The sequence below is a fragment of the Erpetoichthys calabaricus genome, chromosome 17, assembly GCF_900747795.2.
Source record: "Erpetoichthys calabaricus chromosome 17, fErpCal1.3, whole genome shotgun sequence".
Classification (NCBI taxonomy): Eukaryota; Metazoa; Chordata; class Cladistia; order Polypteriformes; family Polypteridae; genus Erpetoichthys; species Erpetoichthys calabaricus.
In genome coordinates this window covers 83,136,157-83,154,614 of record NC_041410.2, presented here as the reverse complement: position 1 = coordinate 83,154,614, position 18,458 = coordinate 83,136,157, and the positions used below count along the sequence as shown (strand labels likewise).

The 18,458-nt window shown below is 44.0% G+C and overlaps 1 protein-coding gene across 3 annotated transcripts in view; it reads right to left on the bottom strand.

Moving 5' to 3' along the window:
• LOC114667287 (proto-oncogene vav-like) overlaps positions 1–10,692 on the bottom strand; it is a 151,720-nt gene extending 141,028 nt beyond the window's left edge. For all 3 annotated transcript variants that reach the window (XM_028822540.2, XM_028822541.2, XM_028822542.2), the window contains exon 1: positions 10,323–10,692. In XM_028822540.2, coding sequence (XP_028678373.1) covers positions 10,323–10,526 — 204 coding nt within the window. In that variant the 5' untranslated portion in view covers positions 10,527–10,692. The remainder of the gene's footprint in view (positions 1–10,322) is intronic.
• Between the last annotated feature and the right edge of the window lie 7,766 nt (positions 10,693–18,458).

Here is an 18,458-nt window from a genome sequence, read left to right as displayed (position 1 = left end):
AGTTTGGGGAGGCCATGGAGAACGACTTTCGGACGGCTTCGAGGAGATTCTGGTCCACCATCCGGCGTCTCAGGAAGGGGAAGCAGTGCAGTGTTAACACTGTATATGGTGGGGATGGTGCGCTGCTGACCTCGACTCGGGACGTTGTGGGTCGGTGGGGGGAGTACTTCGAAGACCTCCTCAATCCCATTAACATGCCTTCCAATGAGGAAGCAGAGCCTGGGGACTCAGAGGTGGGCTCCCCCATCTCTGGGACTGAGGTCACCGAGGTGGTCAAAAAACTCCTTGGTGGCAGGGCCCCGGGGGTGGATGAGATACGCCCGGAGTTCCTCAAGGCTCTGGATGTTGTAGGACTGTCTTGGCTGACACGCCTCTGCAACATCGCATGGACATCAGGGACAGTGCCTCTGGATTGGCAGACCGGGGTGGTGGTCCCCCTCTTTAAGAAGGGGGATCGGAGGGTGTGTTCCAACTACAGAGGGATCACACTCCTCAGCCTCCCTGGAAAAGTCTATTCAGGGGTCCTGGAGAGGAGGGTCCGTCGGATAGTCGAGCCTCGGATTCAGGAGGAACAGTGTGGTTTTCGTCCTGGTCGCGGAACAGTGGACCAGCTCTATACCCTTAGCAGGGTCCTGGAGGGTGCATGGGAGTTTGCCCAACCAGTCTACATGTGTTTTGTGGACTTAGAAAAGGCATTCGACCGTGTCCCTCGGGGAATCCTGTGGGGGGTACTCCGAGAGTATGGGGTACCGGCCCCCCTGATAAGGGCTGTTCAGTCCCTGTACGATCAGTGCCAGAGCTTGGTCCGCATTGCCGGCAGTAAGTCGAACCCGTTTCCAGTGAGAGTTGGACTCCGCCAGGGCTGCCCTTTGTCACCGATTCTGTTCATAACTTTTATGGACAGAATTTCTAGGCACAGCCAGGGTGTTGAGGGGGTCCGGTTTGGTGAGCTCAGGATTGGGTCACTGCTTTTTGCAGATGATGTTGTCCTGTTTGCTTCATCAGGCCGTGATCTTCAGCTCTCTCTGGATCGGTTCGCAGCCGAGTGTGAAGCAGCTGGGATGAGAATCAGCACCTCCAAATCCGAGACCATGGTCCTCAACCGGAAAAGGGTGGAGTGCCCTCTCAGGGTTGGTAGCGAGATCCTGCCCCAAGTGGAGGAGTTCAAGTATCTCGGGGTCTTGTTCACGAGTGAGGGAAGAATGGAGCGCGAGATCGACAGGCGGATCGGTGCGGCATCCGCAGTAATGCGGGCTCTGCATCGGTCTGTCGTGGTGAAAAAGGAGCTGAGCCGCAAGGCGAAGCTCTCAATTTACCAGTCGATCTATGTTCCTACCCTCACCTATGGTCATGAACTATGGGTAGTGACCGAAAGAACGAGATCGCGAATACAAGCGGCCGAAATGAGTTTCCTCCGCAGGGTGTCTGGGCTTTCCCTTAAAGATAGGGTGAGAAGCTCAGTCATCCGGGAGGGGCTCAGAGTAGAGCCGCTGCTCCTCCACATCAAGAGGAGTCAGATGAGGTGGCTCGGGCATCTGATCAGGATGCCTCCTGGACGCCTCCCTGGTGAGGTGTTCCGGGCACATCTAACCGGGAGGAGGCCCCGGGGAAGACCCAGGACACGCTGGAGGGACTATGTCTCTCGACTGGCCTGGGAACGCCTTGGGATTCTCCCGGAAGAGCTAGAAGAAGTGGCCGGGGAGAGGGAAGTCTGGGCATCTCTGCTCAAGCTGCTGCCCCCGCGACCCGACCTCGGATAAGCGGGAGACAATGGATGGATGGATGGATGGATGGATGGATGGATGGATGGACGGACTCAAAGGTCCGAGTCGGTAAAATGATCCGAACTTCCCATCACTATTGTCCACCTCCTCCTCACCCGACTCCAGCCCTTCTTTGCAGGGAGGCGGCCCCTTTTATAAGTGCCCGGATGGGCTCCAGGTGATCCCCGACACTCCCTAGACACTCCCCTGTGTGGCGGAAGTGCCGGCTGTGTTCCCGGAAGCCCTCCGGGTGTTCCCAGTCTTCTTCCCCCCCAGCACTTCCTGGTGAGGCGGAAGTGTTGGGGTTCCGGGTCCTTCAGGCATAGGGGCGCCCCCTGGTGGAGACCACGGGCCCCTACAGGGTTGGGCTTCCAAGCCCTGCACCCGTGGCCCCTAAAGGAACCAGGGCGGTCGCCCTCTCGTGGTCTGGTGGAGGCATGAGCCCTCCTCCTGTCCTCCTGGGCGTCCCGGCTGGGCACCACCCCCAGCCGCGTGCCACAGCGTCCAAACAGGAGGTATACCAAGTTGGACTTATTCCAAAGCAGATGTATAGGCCTACCGAGGTACCACTGTAAATGTAAACTATAACATGGAGGAAGCAGAAATGTTAGATGTGAATGCACAGCAGGGGGTCTGAATCTTGAAAGTGTGCATTATGAGAAGGGCCTCGGAGTCATATTGGACTCATCTTTATGTACTGTACGTCCAAACTGTCCACAGACGTGATCTAGGAGGCTAAGAGTATTTTAGGTTATACTGTATCTATCTATCTGGACAGACGAGTCAATGAATTATTAAAGGAGATTGGCAAACGTGATGTTATATAGCGCCTTTACTACTGAAAACCGTGCCCAGCTCTTTACTGTATTAGTTGTTTGTTCCTACAGTTGATGTACCGACAGTGAAATGACACGCTGATTAGCACACAGAGAAGTAGACGTGTCCTTCACATTTTTGTAGCTCTTTCCTACTGATCAGTGTCCCAGTTGTTTTCATGGTGACGTTGTCACGTTCGCACAGTCAGTTAGTGGAGGACGTTACCCTCATGAGTGTAATCACCATATTATGTTTCATGGTGATTAGCAGACAGTCTCTTGGTCAGCATCACATAACAAGCGCGACTTGATGGTTTTGCAGTCAAACGTTTTCACCATAATGCAGTGTGTGAAGATCTTTGTCATAATGTTATGCCGTACTCCATGACATGACATACACTACTGTGAAAAAGGCATTTGCCTCCATTCATATTTTTGACACAGTGAATGTTTTTCGGTCTTTCGGCCAAAATGTCCTTTCAGACAAATGGCACCTGAGTGAACAAAAAAAAAGTTCATTTATCAGTTGAACAAAGTGGCCCAACGTTGGTCTCAACACATTTATTTTTTTTTAAACCCCAGGCCAGTTATCCGCTCTGAGTTTTTTTGTTGTTCTATAGCACTATATTTGGCATGTTGGTTTGTATGCTCTGCACACTTCATTGAGCACAGGCGCTTACACAGATTTACAGATAGGAAGCGGCAGCACCAGTAAAACATACCAAACTTACCCATATCGACACACAAATCTTTAATAAATGCTAATACGTTCACTTGACAACAGACGGATTTGCAGTCAGACTTCACGTATCTCATGGTGGGATGCATTGCCACGTGGCCTGCAGATGTGTATCTTTATTGCAAGTGCACAGTTATTGATGAAAGGTACGAAATGAAAGGAAGCTAAACACAAAGCTTAACTTCTACCAGCAAACTGCTAAAATGGAAACTGAACATTCTTCCCCGTATTGCTTTCTCTAGTTCCTTTTCTCCTCTTAAGAAAACAAGTCCCCACTTTGTATTCTGCACTACATAAAACCTCCTACAAACCTCCCCTACATATCCTCAATTTAACAATGTGACCTCCCCTCCAATATAACTATTTAAAATGATCTGTTAAATGATCTATCTGTGTGTCTTGTGTATCCGTGTGTCCATCCGGTTGTCACTTTAACAGATGGCACATCACAAACATTAACACTGCTTTTACGAATCCCATATCAAGTGGCATGTAACAGAGTGTCATGCTTGCTCATCTGAGGTTTGCTTTCTGGGCTCATTGGAGTCAAGTACTACCACCCCAAGCCATACGGGGGCGCTGTCGCTGGCAGTTTCATCTCTTTTTTCTCCCACAGCTGTGCGAAACTGCCCACTGAGGGCAACTGACTCCGCCCCCTCCAGTCCCCCTCCACTATAAAGCCGAGGCGCTCCTGGCAAGGGTCGTCTCATTGCCGAGCGAGCAGACCGAAGAGCGGGGCTCCCACCTGAGTGCTGACCACTTTAGAGAAACTCGAATCCTCTCGTTGAGTTTCTGTTTTGCACTGCTTTACGTTTTGTAGCGCTTCTTTATTTCTGGACACTGTAAATATTAAAAGGGGCCACCCGGTTGTCTTCTGTCCAAACAATTTACCTCTTAAGAACTTGGTTTCGTCTTTGGGCCATTCTTGCTTCTGCTGCCATTTTCTACTTTTGAATGTCTTTCCTCACAGAAGATGTGGGGGACAGGAGTTGGGCAAAATGGCGCTGTGTGACCCTGCTCAGAATAAAGCGGGTGGGTGGATAAGGAAGGCATTAGTGGGGTCTTTTTTTTTAAATCTTGCTTTTTAATGGTTTAAAACGGTTTATTTCATTTTATTTCCTGTTGTCTTTCTTTAATACAAATGTGATCGTCAAAACGCAGAATACAAAGAGTTAAAGTCAGAAGGGAACCAAGAATACAGCAGGTTTCATTTTCTGCCTGTTTTGCTACTCTGCATGCTCTGTGGCATAAGAAAAAAATAAAAAATAAAAAAGCGCATTTCCTCTCTGCAGAAGGCGCAGCCTCCATTCACTCGGGCATTGCAGAAGGCGTGCGCACTCCTTTAAATTTCAGCTGAAGGCTACACAGGCTTTTTTATTTATGTATGAATTTTCATTTTTTTTTTCTTTGACCATTCACTTGAATGACCTTGAGATGACTAAGTTCTGCTTGACAAATCAGTCATTTGATCTATCACTCAGAGAAAAAAAAGGAAGTGCTCTATTTATTGCATCTTCCATTCATGGATTAGTTTAGAAGAGACATTTAGCAGCTGTGCTTTCAGGGTGAAACGTTACACAGTTGAGTCACTGCAAATAAATCAATCAGGGGCACAGGAGCGGGCATCCACCCTGACACCACTGAACACAATGCGAAAACAAACTCCAGTCCAGTGGATGGACCCTACGGGGTCACTGCCAATAATCTGAAATGCATGGTAATCTATTCCTGTTTTACATCGTGCCTTTTAGAGGGGGCATTTAAAAAACTGTAGCTATGATATTTAAAATTCTAGCTGTGCTACGCGTCTAAGATAAGTTGAAACCTAATTGATCAACGTAGACCTCAGTGTTAACATTTTCAGTGCACCATCCAATACATATGTTTCTATTATATGCCAGTTGGTATGGGATTCATAAAAGCAGTGTTAATAATTGTGATGTGCCATCTGTTGGAATGAAAAAATTCAATGCATATGTCTCTGTTATGCTAGTTGGTATGGGATTTGTAAAAGCAGTGTTTGATATTTGTGGTGCGCCATCTGTTGGAATAACAAATGCAATGCATATGTCTCTGTTATATACCATTTGGTATGGGATTCATAAAGGCAGTGCTAATGTTTGGTGTGCACCATCAGTTGGAATGACAAATGGAATGCATATGTCTGTGTTATATGCCATTTGGTATGGGATTTGCAAAAGAAGTGCTAATGCAGTGTTTCTCAACCTTTAAGTATTTGCGACCCGAGTTTTCATAACAGCTTTAATCACGCCCCCCTAACGTTTTATTGAAACCCTAATAAAATTTATTCCTATATTTTTTGCTGCCGATACACTGCTACAAGTTTTAAATTTTCCTACAAATAGCGAAATTACGCCACATATGGCAACATTCGCGTCCCGCTGTGGTAATGATTGAGATGTGCTGTCTGTTGGAATGATAAACATAATGCATTTGTCTGTTATATGCCATTTGGTATGGGATTCATAAAAGCATTGTTAATGTTTGTGATGCACAATCTGTTGGAAAGACAAATGCAATACATAGGTTTCTCTTATATGCCATTTGGTATGGGATTCGTAAGAGAAGTATTAATAATTTTGATGTGCCATATGTTGGAATGACATACACAATGCATATGACTCTGTTATATGCCATTTGATATGGGATTAGTACAAGCAGTACTAATGTTTGTGAGGCGCCATCTGTTGGAATGATAAATGCAATCCATTTTATTACTAAAAATTTTGTGATGCTCCATCTTTTGAAATGAAGGAGACATAGCAATTGAACAGACACACAGACAGACGTACAAACACTTATCCTTTTTTTTAATTGTGTACACATTAACCAAAAAATGTTTACAGTTTTTGTCCAAATTGTATAAGTTAACCAAATAGTTGTGAGCCTGATGCGTGTCTTGCGGGTGATTGTTCTGGTTGTCTCTGGGAAAAGATAAAGAGTGGGTACCAATATTAACACGGTTTCTGTTTCCTCCAGAATAGAAGAGCAGCCAGAATCTGAATGAGCTCACTTTAGGCACAATGATCACAAGCCCCACCACCCCTTGTGGTCACCCGAACTCTTAAATCAGGTATCAACCTCAAGTCAGTGTTCTTTGCTGGACCTGCTGTAGAAGAGGATGGAGTTCCACGTCTGAAGATACGTAAATCAGGTATCAACCGGAAGTTTGGGTTCTTTGCTGGACCTACTTTAGAAGAGGATGGAGTTCCACATCTGAAGTATCATTTTGAGGAGTGCCTATGAACATCAAGAGCAACTAATTCTGTTACTGATAACAACTGATTTTTCAACCATCCATTTTCTAAACTTGCTGTATCCTGCACAGGGTTGTGGGGAAGCTCAAGTGCAAGGCAGGAGAGGACACCAGTCCATCGTAGGGTGAACACACAAACACACACACTAGGGCTAAACTAACAGCACCAATCCAACAAACCTGCACATCTTTAGACTGTGGGAGGACACCCATATCGACACGGTGAGAACATGCAAACTCCATGCAAGGAGGACCTGGGATGTGAACCTCAGTCTCCCAGCACTACCACTGCACCGCTGTGCCACCCTCAACTGATTTTCACATTCCATAATTCCCAGTAATACAAAGACTCACATTCCCAAAGTCACACAGAAAAACATGGCTGGTTTATTGGCAAACTAGAAGAATTGGGGTAGAGTGGTCTGTCTATAATCATAGCCCCAATGGACCCCAGCATTATTGCACAGAGTTCCATTGTGAGCTCCTCTGCAATTATAGACTGAAACCTGAGGAGCATTTATAGAAATCAGAAAAAGCCATTCATAAATTGAATCATTTTACCAATCCAAGTAGAAAGGCAGATAATACAGAATCATCTGAATTAGTGCAGGTGGACTTGGACAGCAGGCAGTCCTTGGGTAGAGGAAATTGAGCTGCTTACGTTGCCAGATGATACCAAGATAGGTGGATTGGTAGATAATCGAGAATCCGATGAATCATCAGAGAAGGACTTGGACAGCAGACAGGCTGGGGCAGATTGGTGAAAGATGAAATTGAATGTCAGCAAATGTAACGTGTTACACGTAGCAAGTAAAAATGTGAGGTCTGAAACTTCAAAGTACCCCTTATGCGAAGGATTTAGGGGTCGTCATGTACTGATCACTATCTACATCCAAACAGGAAACAGACACAATCAGGAAGGCTAACAGAATGTCAGGCCATATAGCGCCTTGAGGTGTGGAGTACAAGTCCAAGGAGGTTCTGCTCAAGCTTTATAAGACACTGGTGAGGGCTCATCTGGAGTGCTGGGGGGCAGTTCTGGTCTCCAGCCTACAAAAAGGACATAACAGTGCTAGAAGTCCAGAGAAGAGCAGCCAGGCTGACTCAAGGACTACGAGTAAGATTAGAGCATATGTAAGGCAGATTCAAGGAGGTGAACCTTTATCAGTTTAAGCAAAAAGAGACTAAGAGGTGACATAACTGAAGTGTTCAAAAATGGGAACAGAATGAGTATGGTGGACCCACTTAAAAATGAGTTCAGCAAAAAACACAGGGCCATGGTTGGAAACTTAAGGGTAAAGGTCACACAAACATTTGAAGTTTTTTTTCAAGGAAAGAACCACAGACACATGAAATGAATTACCACATAGTGTGGTGGACAGGAGGATTGTACTACCTTCAGATCTCAAGCTGATGTTACTTTGGGCAATCTCAGTGAATAGGATGGAAGAGCTTGTTGGGCAAAATGGAGCTGTTCTCGTCACTTCTTGTGGCAGATGGGGACAGCAAACCTACGCAGTACGCATTGTGGGTGAAGAAGACTTCAGAATGGCTGCTGGTTTTCATATCCAAGTAAACTCTTCTATAGTAAGATAATTCACATGGAAAGGTGCCATACAAAGGAGCGGTAGGAAAGGAGCTCTAGACGATGAATATATAGTTTTCGCCACTGTTGTTCTAATGTTCTAGTGGTTACTGAACAACATTCCCAACTGTATATCCTTAAGTTCTTTTCAATTGCCAAAAACCCTGTGGACCAGGGTTGTGGACCAAAGCCAAGGTTTATTTCGAGATGTGAAAAGAAGTTTTCTGACCTGAACACTAAGTTCAGTGTCACATGTGGGTGGGGATAGGAAAAGACATGGGTATGGTACAGGATAAGGGGATTCAAAATGCTTTGGACATCCTACTGTCTGCTATCTGTAGATTGAATAAGGAAGTCAACCAACAGCCATCCTTTTTACCTGTCATGCTGATTACCAATGGGTCACAACCTTTGAGTATACGGCCCTGGGAACACAGACCTAGTGATGGTTACATAAAATGTTGGTCGGTGTGACAATTTAAAATATTATCCAAAATGTTACAAAAAAAAATTACAGAACTCCAAAACTATTAGGAAAATCGAGCAAAAAAAAAAAATGACAGAAATAAAATCCTTGACTTAGAAATACCCCCAAATCAAATAGCCTATAAAAGATCATATCAATTGTTGGACACAATTTAATACAAAACTAACAACAAAACCCATATCATAACAACACCCTATTGTTCAGTCCCTGGTATTTTTGGGCACTGTAATCCACTGATCCATAGCACAAATCCTGCCGACTATACTCTTTGTCATGGAATCACACCATGGGTCAGGTGCAAAATGTATCAGCTGGGTGGATATTGGTGAGATTTTATGACAAATTATTACATAACTACTAATTAGGGTTAGGGTTAGGGTTAGGGTTAGAATTTCCCCTTGGGATTAATAAAGTATCTATCTATCTATCTATCTATCTATCTATCTATCTATCTATCTATCTATCTATCTATAATAAAATGCATTTCTTCTTAATTTATTGGACGGGTATGAGGACTTAAAATGGCATTCAAAATGTTAAAATAAATAGAAATCCTTGACTTAGAAATATCCCCAAATCGAGTAATTAACAACAACATCCATATCATAACACTCTCTATCACTCATTTCATATTACTTTTGGGCACTGCACTCCATCAATCCACAGTGTCAATCCTGCCGACTACACCAAGTGTTTTGTTGTGGAATCAGACCACAACTCAGGAGCAAAATGTATGACCTAGGTGGATATTGGTGTGATATAATTACAAAACACTACAACACTACACAATTCTTTCTATCTATCTATCTATCTATCTATCTATCTATCTATCTATCTATCTATCTATCTATCTATCTATCTATCTATCTGTCTGTCTGTCTGTCTGTCTGTCTGTCTGTCTGTCTGTCTGTCTGTCTGTCTGTCTGTCTGTCTGTCTGTCTGACTGTCTGTCTGTCTGTCTGTCTGTCTGTCTGTCTGTCTGTCTGTCTTTCTTGAATATGTTTTTTTTTATTAGAGGCTTATGAATAGCTGGATTCCCATCCCATCCAAGCGCTGCATAGACGCCAGATGCTGACATGCAAATTCTCCTCCTGTCTGGCCACTAATCTACATGCCTTATGGGATGCGGGAGAAAGCCAAAATACCTACACAAACATAGCGAGAGACCCTCACTGACAGTAACAGGGCAGGTTTTGAACCCAGGCTCAGCGGCAGTGTTAATCACTGTACTACCTAAGCTGTGTTTCATACTGATTACATTCAACAAGTCTAAAGATTATTTGTGTTACATTATAAAAGCTAATAAATGGTTGCTCTTATATGTTCAAGCGCTAAAAAGACAAAACCACATTTGCTCACACTAAGCTAATGAGCATGAGACATTTTACACCATACATATTACATTTTGGTGTCAAGTTCTCTTTAGGAGAGCAAAGTCTGAAACATGCAAATTCAGTAGCCGCCTCCCTGAGGCAAAAACACACAACAAAGAAAAACGATGGCATTTCAGTTAACACTTGCAGTTTTGTTAAGACTCAAGAGCAACAAATCTTAAAGGTCGCCAACTTGGAACCCTCCAAGGGTTGGCAATCACAAAATTAAAAATAATTTCACCCTAGAAAATAAAAACTTTTCCCCAGGCAGTGTTTCCCTTACCTGAGACATCTGTGGCCGCAGATTGATCTCTTTCAGGTTGATGGACTGTGCCTGCAGGTTATTGAGAAGTTGGCACAGAAGGACGCCATCCCTCAGGGCATGGGCCAGATCACAGACCTGGGCACAATCCCAAGTTACCCGGTGATTTTCTGGTAAAATCCGACACTGGATAAGCCATTGGCTACACTGCCTCCACAACTCCATAGTGGAGTACCAAAGTCACAGTTGGTGTAAAAAAATAAGAAAAAAGTGTTCAGGAAAAATGCGTCCAAGGGGTAAAACAAAGAAAAGCTGTCTGCTGCTCCAAAGCAGAAGCACCTGCACCCGCTGAAGTTTCTGACTCGAGTGAGCAAAAACTCTGCCCCTCTTTCTGGCTTTTTTTTTTTTAAGCTGTGTTGCTTCCTCTTCCTCTCACACAGAGTTTCAGTCATATAGATGTCACTAGCAACTGACAAAAAAAAATGCGACTTGTTTGACGTGGTGAGACTGGCAGGGAGAAGCAAAAAACAAGAAGCAAAAAAAAGCAAGCCTGCAAAATACAACGTGCACCAATCTACAAAAAAAAAAAAAAAAATTATAATAATCCTCTGTTTCATCTGGATGGGAGAAAACATCAGTAAAATAATCTCAAAGAGGCCCTCAGATAAACCACGACATGCAGATACACAAACATAGGGTGGAGGGGATGCGTGCAATGTACAAGGGGCTGTGCAAAAGTCTTAGACACGTTGGAGAGTTCACAAAAACGTTTGTCTTTTACTGCGTTTTGATGTCTTCTGCGTTAAAAGGGCGTCTTTTAGGGTTACACACATTCCTTTTGCAAAATGAGAAGCAACACCATAAGATACTGGGACATCTATGAACACACTAACGGAGCTCTTTCCAGTTCAAAATTGTGAGATCTTCGTCAGCATGGCACCCAGAGCTTAATTAAGGGGCTCATGTTCAATGTCATGATGGGCAATAAGACTGGGCAGGGGACAACCAGGCTAAAAACACAAGGTGAGGGAGATGCTGCAGTTGAACCTGCAATTCTCTTCTGTATAAGCATAAACAAAGAAATAAATACAGACACAAGAAACAAGATGGCCATCCGGCCTCATCAAGGTCTCGACCAAGCAGTCCAAGCTCTTATGCATAAGCACAAATACAGACACAAGACCTGATTAAGGTCTCGACCAAGTAGTCCAAGCTCTTCAGAGCAGTAACACAGCGACAAACATGGCGACAGACACAAAGTGATCATCCAGTATCATCAAGGTCTCGACCAAGCTGTCCAAGCTCTTCTGAAGAAGCACAAACACAGAGACAAACATGGCGACAGACACAAGGTGGTTAGCCGGCCTCATCAAGGTCTCAACCAAGCAGTCCAAGCTCTTCAGAAGAAGCAGCAACACAGTGATAAACATGGCAACAAGACACAAAGTGGTCATCCAGTCTAATTAAGGTCTTGACCAAGCAGTCTAAGCTTTTCTCCAGGAGCACAAATACAGTGACAAGACACAAGGTTGTCATCCAGTCTTAGCAAGGTCTCAACCAAGCAGTCCACACTCTTCAGAAACAGAAGCACAGCGACAAATATGATGACAGACACAAGGTGGTCATCTAGCCTCATCAAGGTCTTGACCAAGCAGTCCAATTTCTTCTGCAGAAGCACAAATACAGCAATAAGATACAAGGTGGTCATCCAGTCTGATTAAGGTCGGAACCAAGCAGTCCAAGCTCTTCTGCATAAGGATAAACAAAGAAATAAATACAGACACAAGAAACATGTTGGTCATTCAACCTCATCAAGGTCTTGACCAAGCAGTCCAAGCTCTTCAGAAGAAGAAGAAACACAGTGATACACATGACAACAAGACACAAGGTGGTCATCCAGTCTGATTAAGGTCTTCACCCAGCAGTCCAAGCTCTTCTGCAGATGCATAAACAAAGTGACAAGACACAAGGTGGTCATCCGGCATCATTAAGGTCTCAAACAAGCAGTCCAAGCTCTTCTGTAAAAGCTCAAACAAAGAGGCAAACACAGAGACAAGACACAAGATGGTCATCCGGTTTTACCAAGGTCTCGACAAAGCGGTACAAGCTCTTCTGTAGAAGCACAAACAAAGCGATACACTTGGCAACAATACACAAGGTGGTCATCCAGCATCATTGAGGTCTCCACCAAGTAGTCCAAGCTCTTTTGCAGAAGCTCCAACAAAACAGGCAAGGCTGAGGACCAGAAACTCAATAGTCAGCCATGGAAACTGAGTGAATCAAACAAGAAGGGCTCAACTATTTTTAATATATATATATAAAAGATTCGGATAAACATATAAGTAACAAGCTGGTTAAATTTGCAGATGATACCAACCTAGGTGAATTGGGAGAAGTTCAGAATTTGTTGAATCATTATAGAAGGACTTGGACAGCACACAAGTTGGGCAGATTTGAGGAAGATGAAATTTAATGTCAGTAAATTTAAAGTATTACATGTTGGAAGTAAAAATATGAGGTTTGAATACACAATGGGAGGTCTGAAAATCAACGTACACCTTATGAGAGGGATTTAGCAGTCGTAGTGGACTCTACACTATCAACCATCAGATGGTGTTCAGAAGCCACTGAGAAGGCTAACAGAATGTTAGGTTATATAGCGCTTTGATGTGTGGAGTACAAGTCACAGGAGGTTCTGCTCAAGCTTTATAACATACTGGTGAGGCCTCCTCTGGAGTACTGTGTGCAGTTTTGGTCTCCAGGCTACAAAAAGGACATAGCAGCACCAGAAAAGGTCCAGAGAAGAGCGACTAGGCTGAGTCCAGGGTAATGGGATGAGTTATAAGGAAAGATTAACAGAGCTGAGCCTTTTCAGTTGAAGCAAAGGGAGATTAAGAGGAGACCTGACTGAAGTGTTTAAAATTACGAAGGGAATTCGTCCAGTGGATCGAAAATGGGGACTTTAAAACAAGTTCATCAAGAACACAGGAACACAGTTGGAATCTTGTTAAGGGTAAATTTCGTACAAGCATTAGGAAGTTTTTCTTTACACAGAGAACCAGAGAGACATGGAATAAGTGACTAAGTAGTGTGGTGGACATCAGGACTTTAGGGACTTCCAAAACTCGATTTAATGTTATTTTGGATGAATTAAGTGGATAAGACTGGAGAGCTTTGTTGGGCTGAATGGCTTGTTCTTGTCTAGATTGTTTTAATGTTCTAATGTTCTAAGATAAAGAAATACATTGAGCTTACATGCCTTTAGACATCCAGCACCACTACCATCTCAGAACTGGATGAAACTACTAGAACCGTGGTACACCCATCTACAGTCCAGAAACGTGGTCTTCAGGGAGGAGTTTTGATGAAAAAGCCCATTCCTCAGAGGCAGAAATAAAGCCAAACAACTCATCTATGCAAGGACTTGGGTGCACTGAAATGGCAAAAGGTGCTCAGGAGAGATGAATCAAAATCTTTGGCTGAAATAGAAGGCAGTTTGTCTGCTGAATAACATCACATGGATAAATGTCTTCTAGCAATAGAGAAGAACAATGGTGGTTCCCTGCATGTCTGGGGCTTGAATTTCCACAAATGGAGTCGGTGATTTCATTAAAACTGATGGCCTTTTCAAGCCCAGAAGTAAAGGCAGGATGTTATCCATCAAACAATACCATCATCTTGGAGCACGGCCATGACCCCAAACACACGGCTAAATTCATAAAAAAGGAATAGAGAATCCTACAACAGATGGTATGGCCACCACCGAGCCCTCGTCTCAACATCATCAAGCCAGGATGGGATTACTAGTAAGACGACCAAAGTCTACAGAGGAACTGGATAAGAGAACAAGAGGCCAGTGAGGTCCTTCAGAAAGTGCAAAGGGAAGTCACACCAAATATGCAGTTCTTTGCTAACCACAGCAAAAAAACGCAAAAAGGATTTGCTTAAAAGGCAATTCATGGCAAACAAGTCCCAATATAAAGTCCAGAAAATGAGAAACAGAAAACAGTAAATCCAATTTAATCAGTAAAACCCACAAAATTGCACCAAAAACAAATGATCTGCAGCTCCTAAGACTTCTGAGTTGACTTTTATAGTGTCACACATGTGCGCATGGGAGGCAGCTAGAGGGCTCAAAAGAAGGTAATTCCATGCTGGGCCAAGGGATGGCGGAGTGCACTAATCCTTTCTGTTTTATCCCTGCGGACCAAACAGAGGAAATTCCTCCTAGAAACGAGGACGTCACTTCCGGTTCAGGGCCCAATGACATCACGTCCAACTTCAATCACATCACTTTAATGGTTCAGGGCCCGACGATGGCACTTCTGGTTCTTACAGTTACAGGCCCGATGACATCACTTCTAGTTCTGGGCCCGATGACATCACTTCCCCTGACCGACCTTAAAACCCGCCATATTCCTTCTGTTTATCAGTTCTGTGTTGGACTCTTGTCTGAAAAGACCTACTACTCATACTTTTGCCTTTTTTCAGCCGAACGTTTAGTACATGGAGAGGTTGCCCCAACTCTTTTTATGGTGTCAAGGTGTTTCTTTTCACAATAGCCAGAGGGAGGTCTGGATGGTCCTGCATCCTGAGGGATTTACCCCTTTACCCAAAAACAATGAGGAACAGCAAAACGTTTCAAAGGACAATTCACATTTACTGAATCACAGATTGGACAAACAGAAATAACATAATGACATGAAAAATAATAATAATTCACATTTAGCAAAAACAGAAAAGCAGACAATAAATACAAACCAGGGCAAAGACCCTGGCAGTAAAATAACAAGAATAATCCCTTCCTGGATCTACTCTCTCAAGTAATGACAGAAGTTTAATATGGTGGCAGAAGTGGGATTCAAGGAGTGTCCAAATAGACCAGCTAGTATATCTGAAGCTAAGGTAGCAGATTTAAGCAACTTAATGACTAAATGGGACACGCTTCCATTACGTGATTATATGTGTTGCACTGATGAGAAATGGGATGTGCAGAATCTGACCAAGTCGCAACGATAAATAATTTGTAATGAAAATGTTGTGGGTTTCAGGTTCCCATTTTATGAGTGCAACAGTAGAATAAATCACTGAATTACAACTAAGCACATTTTTGCACTTTTGGGTCCTCTAATAAATTGTCCTCTGGGGTAAGGCAAGTAAGGGGTCCATGGAGGTATAGGATTTAAAAAAAAAATAACAGTGCGATTCAGGCTAATGAGTGTGGGTGGGCACTGCTGTGACTCCATGTGCCCGCCGTGGGAAGGTGAGATGAGAGGCTTCATCTCTTCAGGTTGTGAGGATTATCATATTGTATGTATACATGGCCTACTGTGGACTGATATTCCACCCACACTACCCTTTAGTGCAAATAAACTCTCCAGCTTTCATAGCCTCCATCCCACTTATCCCTTCCACTTCAAATTTGAAAGGTGCAATATGAATGCACACTTGCTATTGCTTTTGAATCTGCAGGGTTAATGGTGTAAGCCACATTATAGTATTATCAGCAGGTGCAATAATTAAACATCATCTACAGTTTATCTACTTTATAATAAAACACTAAGGCTTGTGTGTGTATGTGTGGGTCCAGTCTCTATGAGCAATCTGATTGGTCAGCTTGGCTTTGTTGCAATTGGTCAGGTCAGGTTGGGGAGCATGCACTGGTACAGCACGTTGCCTCACCCACAACATGACGAAATAGCTCAGGATCCAGGTTGGCAGCCCTCCAGGCAGACATGCAGTTCAATCTAACCCACCGGAAATGACTATCTATCTGCCACAGCCTGGTGTTACATGGGCGACCCCTTGGCCTGGTGCAGCCGCTTGGGTCCTTAACAGTGAGGATCCTGTGAACTTCGGGGAATCGCGCCACATGGCAGTAGTGCCGTAACTGACGCTCCCTCACAATGGAGGTAATGTGCCTCATTCAGGACTCCATGAGCAACACAAAGTCAAGCTAGCGGTACCCAAGGATTCTCCGGAGAGACACAGTACTGAAGGAGTCCAGTCTTCATCTCAGGTCACTGGATAGTGTCCAAGTCTCATAAATATACAGGAAAACAGGAAGCACCAGGACTCTGAAGACTTGGACCTTCATCATTTTATAGATATCGGGAGTGCCACACACCCCTTTCTATTGACCTCATGACCCCCCCCCCCCCCCCATGCTCTCCCAATCCATCTACTGACTTCATAAGAAGAGTCACCAGAGACATGAATGTCCCTGCTTGATGTATGTAAACCTCTCAACGCGGTCAACACTCTCTCTGCAGACAGACACATTGCTGATGTCCAAAAGGTCATTAAAGGCCTGGATCTTGGTTTTTATCTAGGACACTCACAAGCCCAGACACTCTGGTCACACCAAAATGAGGAAGTACAAGTTTGGGACGCATGAGGAGGATTAAAGAGGTAGGAGGCACACTGAGAGTCGCCTTCAAAGAGAGGAAGTATAAAGGTGGTCAGGAGACGAGAAGGTGTCTGGAAATAATAGAGGCTGAGAAGGGGAGCGTCATGCAAGAGAGGTTCAGACACACAAAAATAACAAGGAAAGACTCTGACGTTACATGCAGGACAAGAGATACGAAACCTTTGAAAATGTATTCTCTTAGTTGTCTTTGGCAGGTAATATGGCTAGTATTTATATAAAGCAGAAGATTATCACACACAGACTGCATGCACATGCATTCATACTAATCAATTAGGAGAGCATGTTCACATGTTTTGTTACTTTCTTAATATTGTGACTTCTTTATGTTAAGTCCACAAGGATGGATTAGGGTAAACAGCGCCCCATACAGGTAGGTTCTTGCATCAGAACCTCAGATTGAGGTTTGATTCTGGCTCCTAATATACAACAAGTATATTCACAAGAGACTCATACATCCCTGGGAAGTCCAAACAGTCTTTTAGTTTCTTATAATTGAATAAACAACCAGCTATGCTTATCAGAAGCCAGGTTTGAGGATAAATTTAAAAACAGTGTTCCTCCTATACCTCTACTTGGCATTCTTGTGTGTCTCATCTTGTGTTGGCCTATGTGTACCCTCTGCTGTTCTCCTACACCTTGTTTCGGTATCCTTGCGTGTGTCAGTCCCTATCACCCTATGTGTACCTTCTGCACTCCTCCTACACCTCTGCTTGGTATCCTTGTGTGTCTCAACCTCTGATGTCCTATGTGTACCCTCAGCGTTCCTCCTGCACCTTTTTTCAGTATTCTTGTATCTGTCAATCTCTCTTACCCTACTTGTACCTGAAATGTTCCTCCCATTCCTCTCCTCGGTATCCTTGTGTGTCTCTACCTGTGTTGTCCTATATGTACTCTTCTACGCCTTTTCTTGGCATACTTGTGTGTGTTCATTTCTCTCTCCCTCCATTTACCTTCAGTGTTCCTCCTTCTCTTCTACTCAGTATCCTCGTGTGTCTCAACCTCTGTTGCCCTATGTGTACCCTCTGCATTCCTCCTACGTCTTTTCTCTGTATCCTTGCCTGTCTCAACCTGTGTTGCCCTACATGTCCCTCAGCCTTTCTCCTACACCTTTTTTCAGTATTCTTGCATGTGTTGATCTCTCTTACCCTATGTATGCCTGCAGTGTTCCTCCTTCTCCTCTACTTGGTATTCTCAAGGGTATCACCTTAATTGCCCTATACATATCTTCACCGTTCCTCCTATGCCTTTCCTTGGTATCGTAGTGTGTCTCAACCCCTCCTACCAAGCACTTCCCTCTCTTGATCACGTTCCTCTAAAGCCTGCTTCTCAGACTCTATCATTTCAAGGCATTTTTAGTACTTTCATAATCTCTAACCTGCCCTGCATGTGTATCGTGCCAACGTTTTTGAAACCTTTTTACGACGTTCTATTTTGTTTTCTACTCTTTGTCTTTTATTTCCGACCCCGCTTGGAGCTGAGAGCTGAGGAACTATGTCTGATAATAGCATTCACATGAATTAGAAGTTAGTGGACCGTGGGTGTCTCTGTCGTTCACGCATGTGGATTTCACTTTCACCAAATGACAAATCTTTCAATTCTCGCAGATGGGCCTCTTCATTGGGAAGAACACTACTTTTCTCTGATGACAGCACGAATTAGCCGATCTACAAGTCCCCGACTTAAAGTTTAAAGCTGAACAATAACTACATACTTCAGTCATATCACCT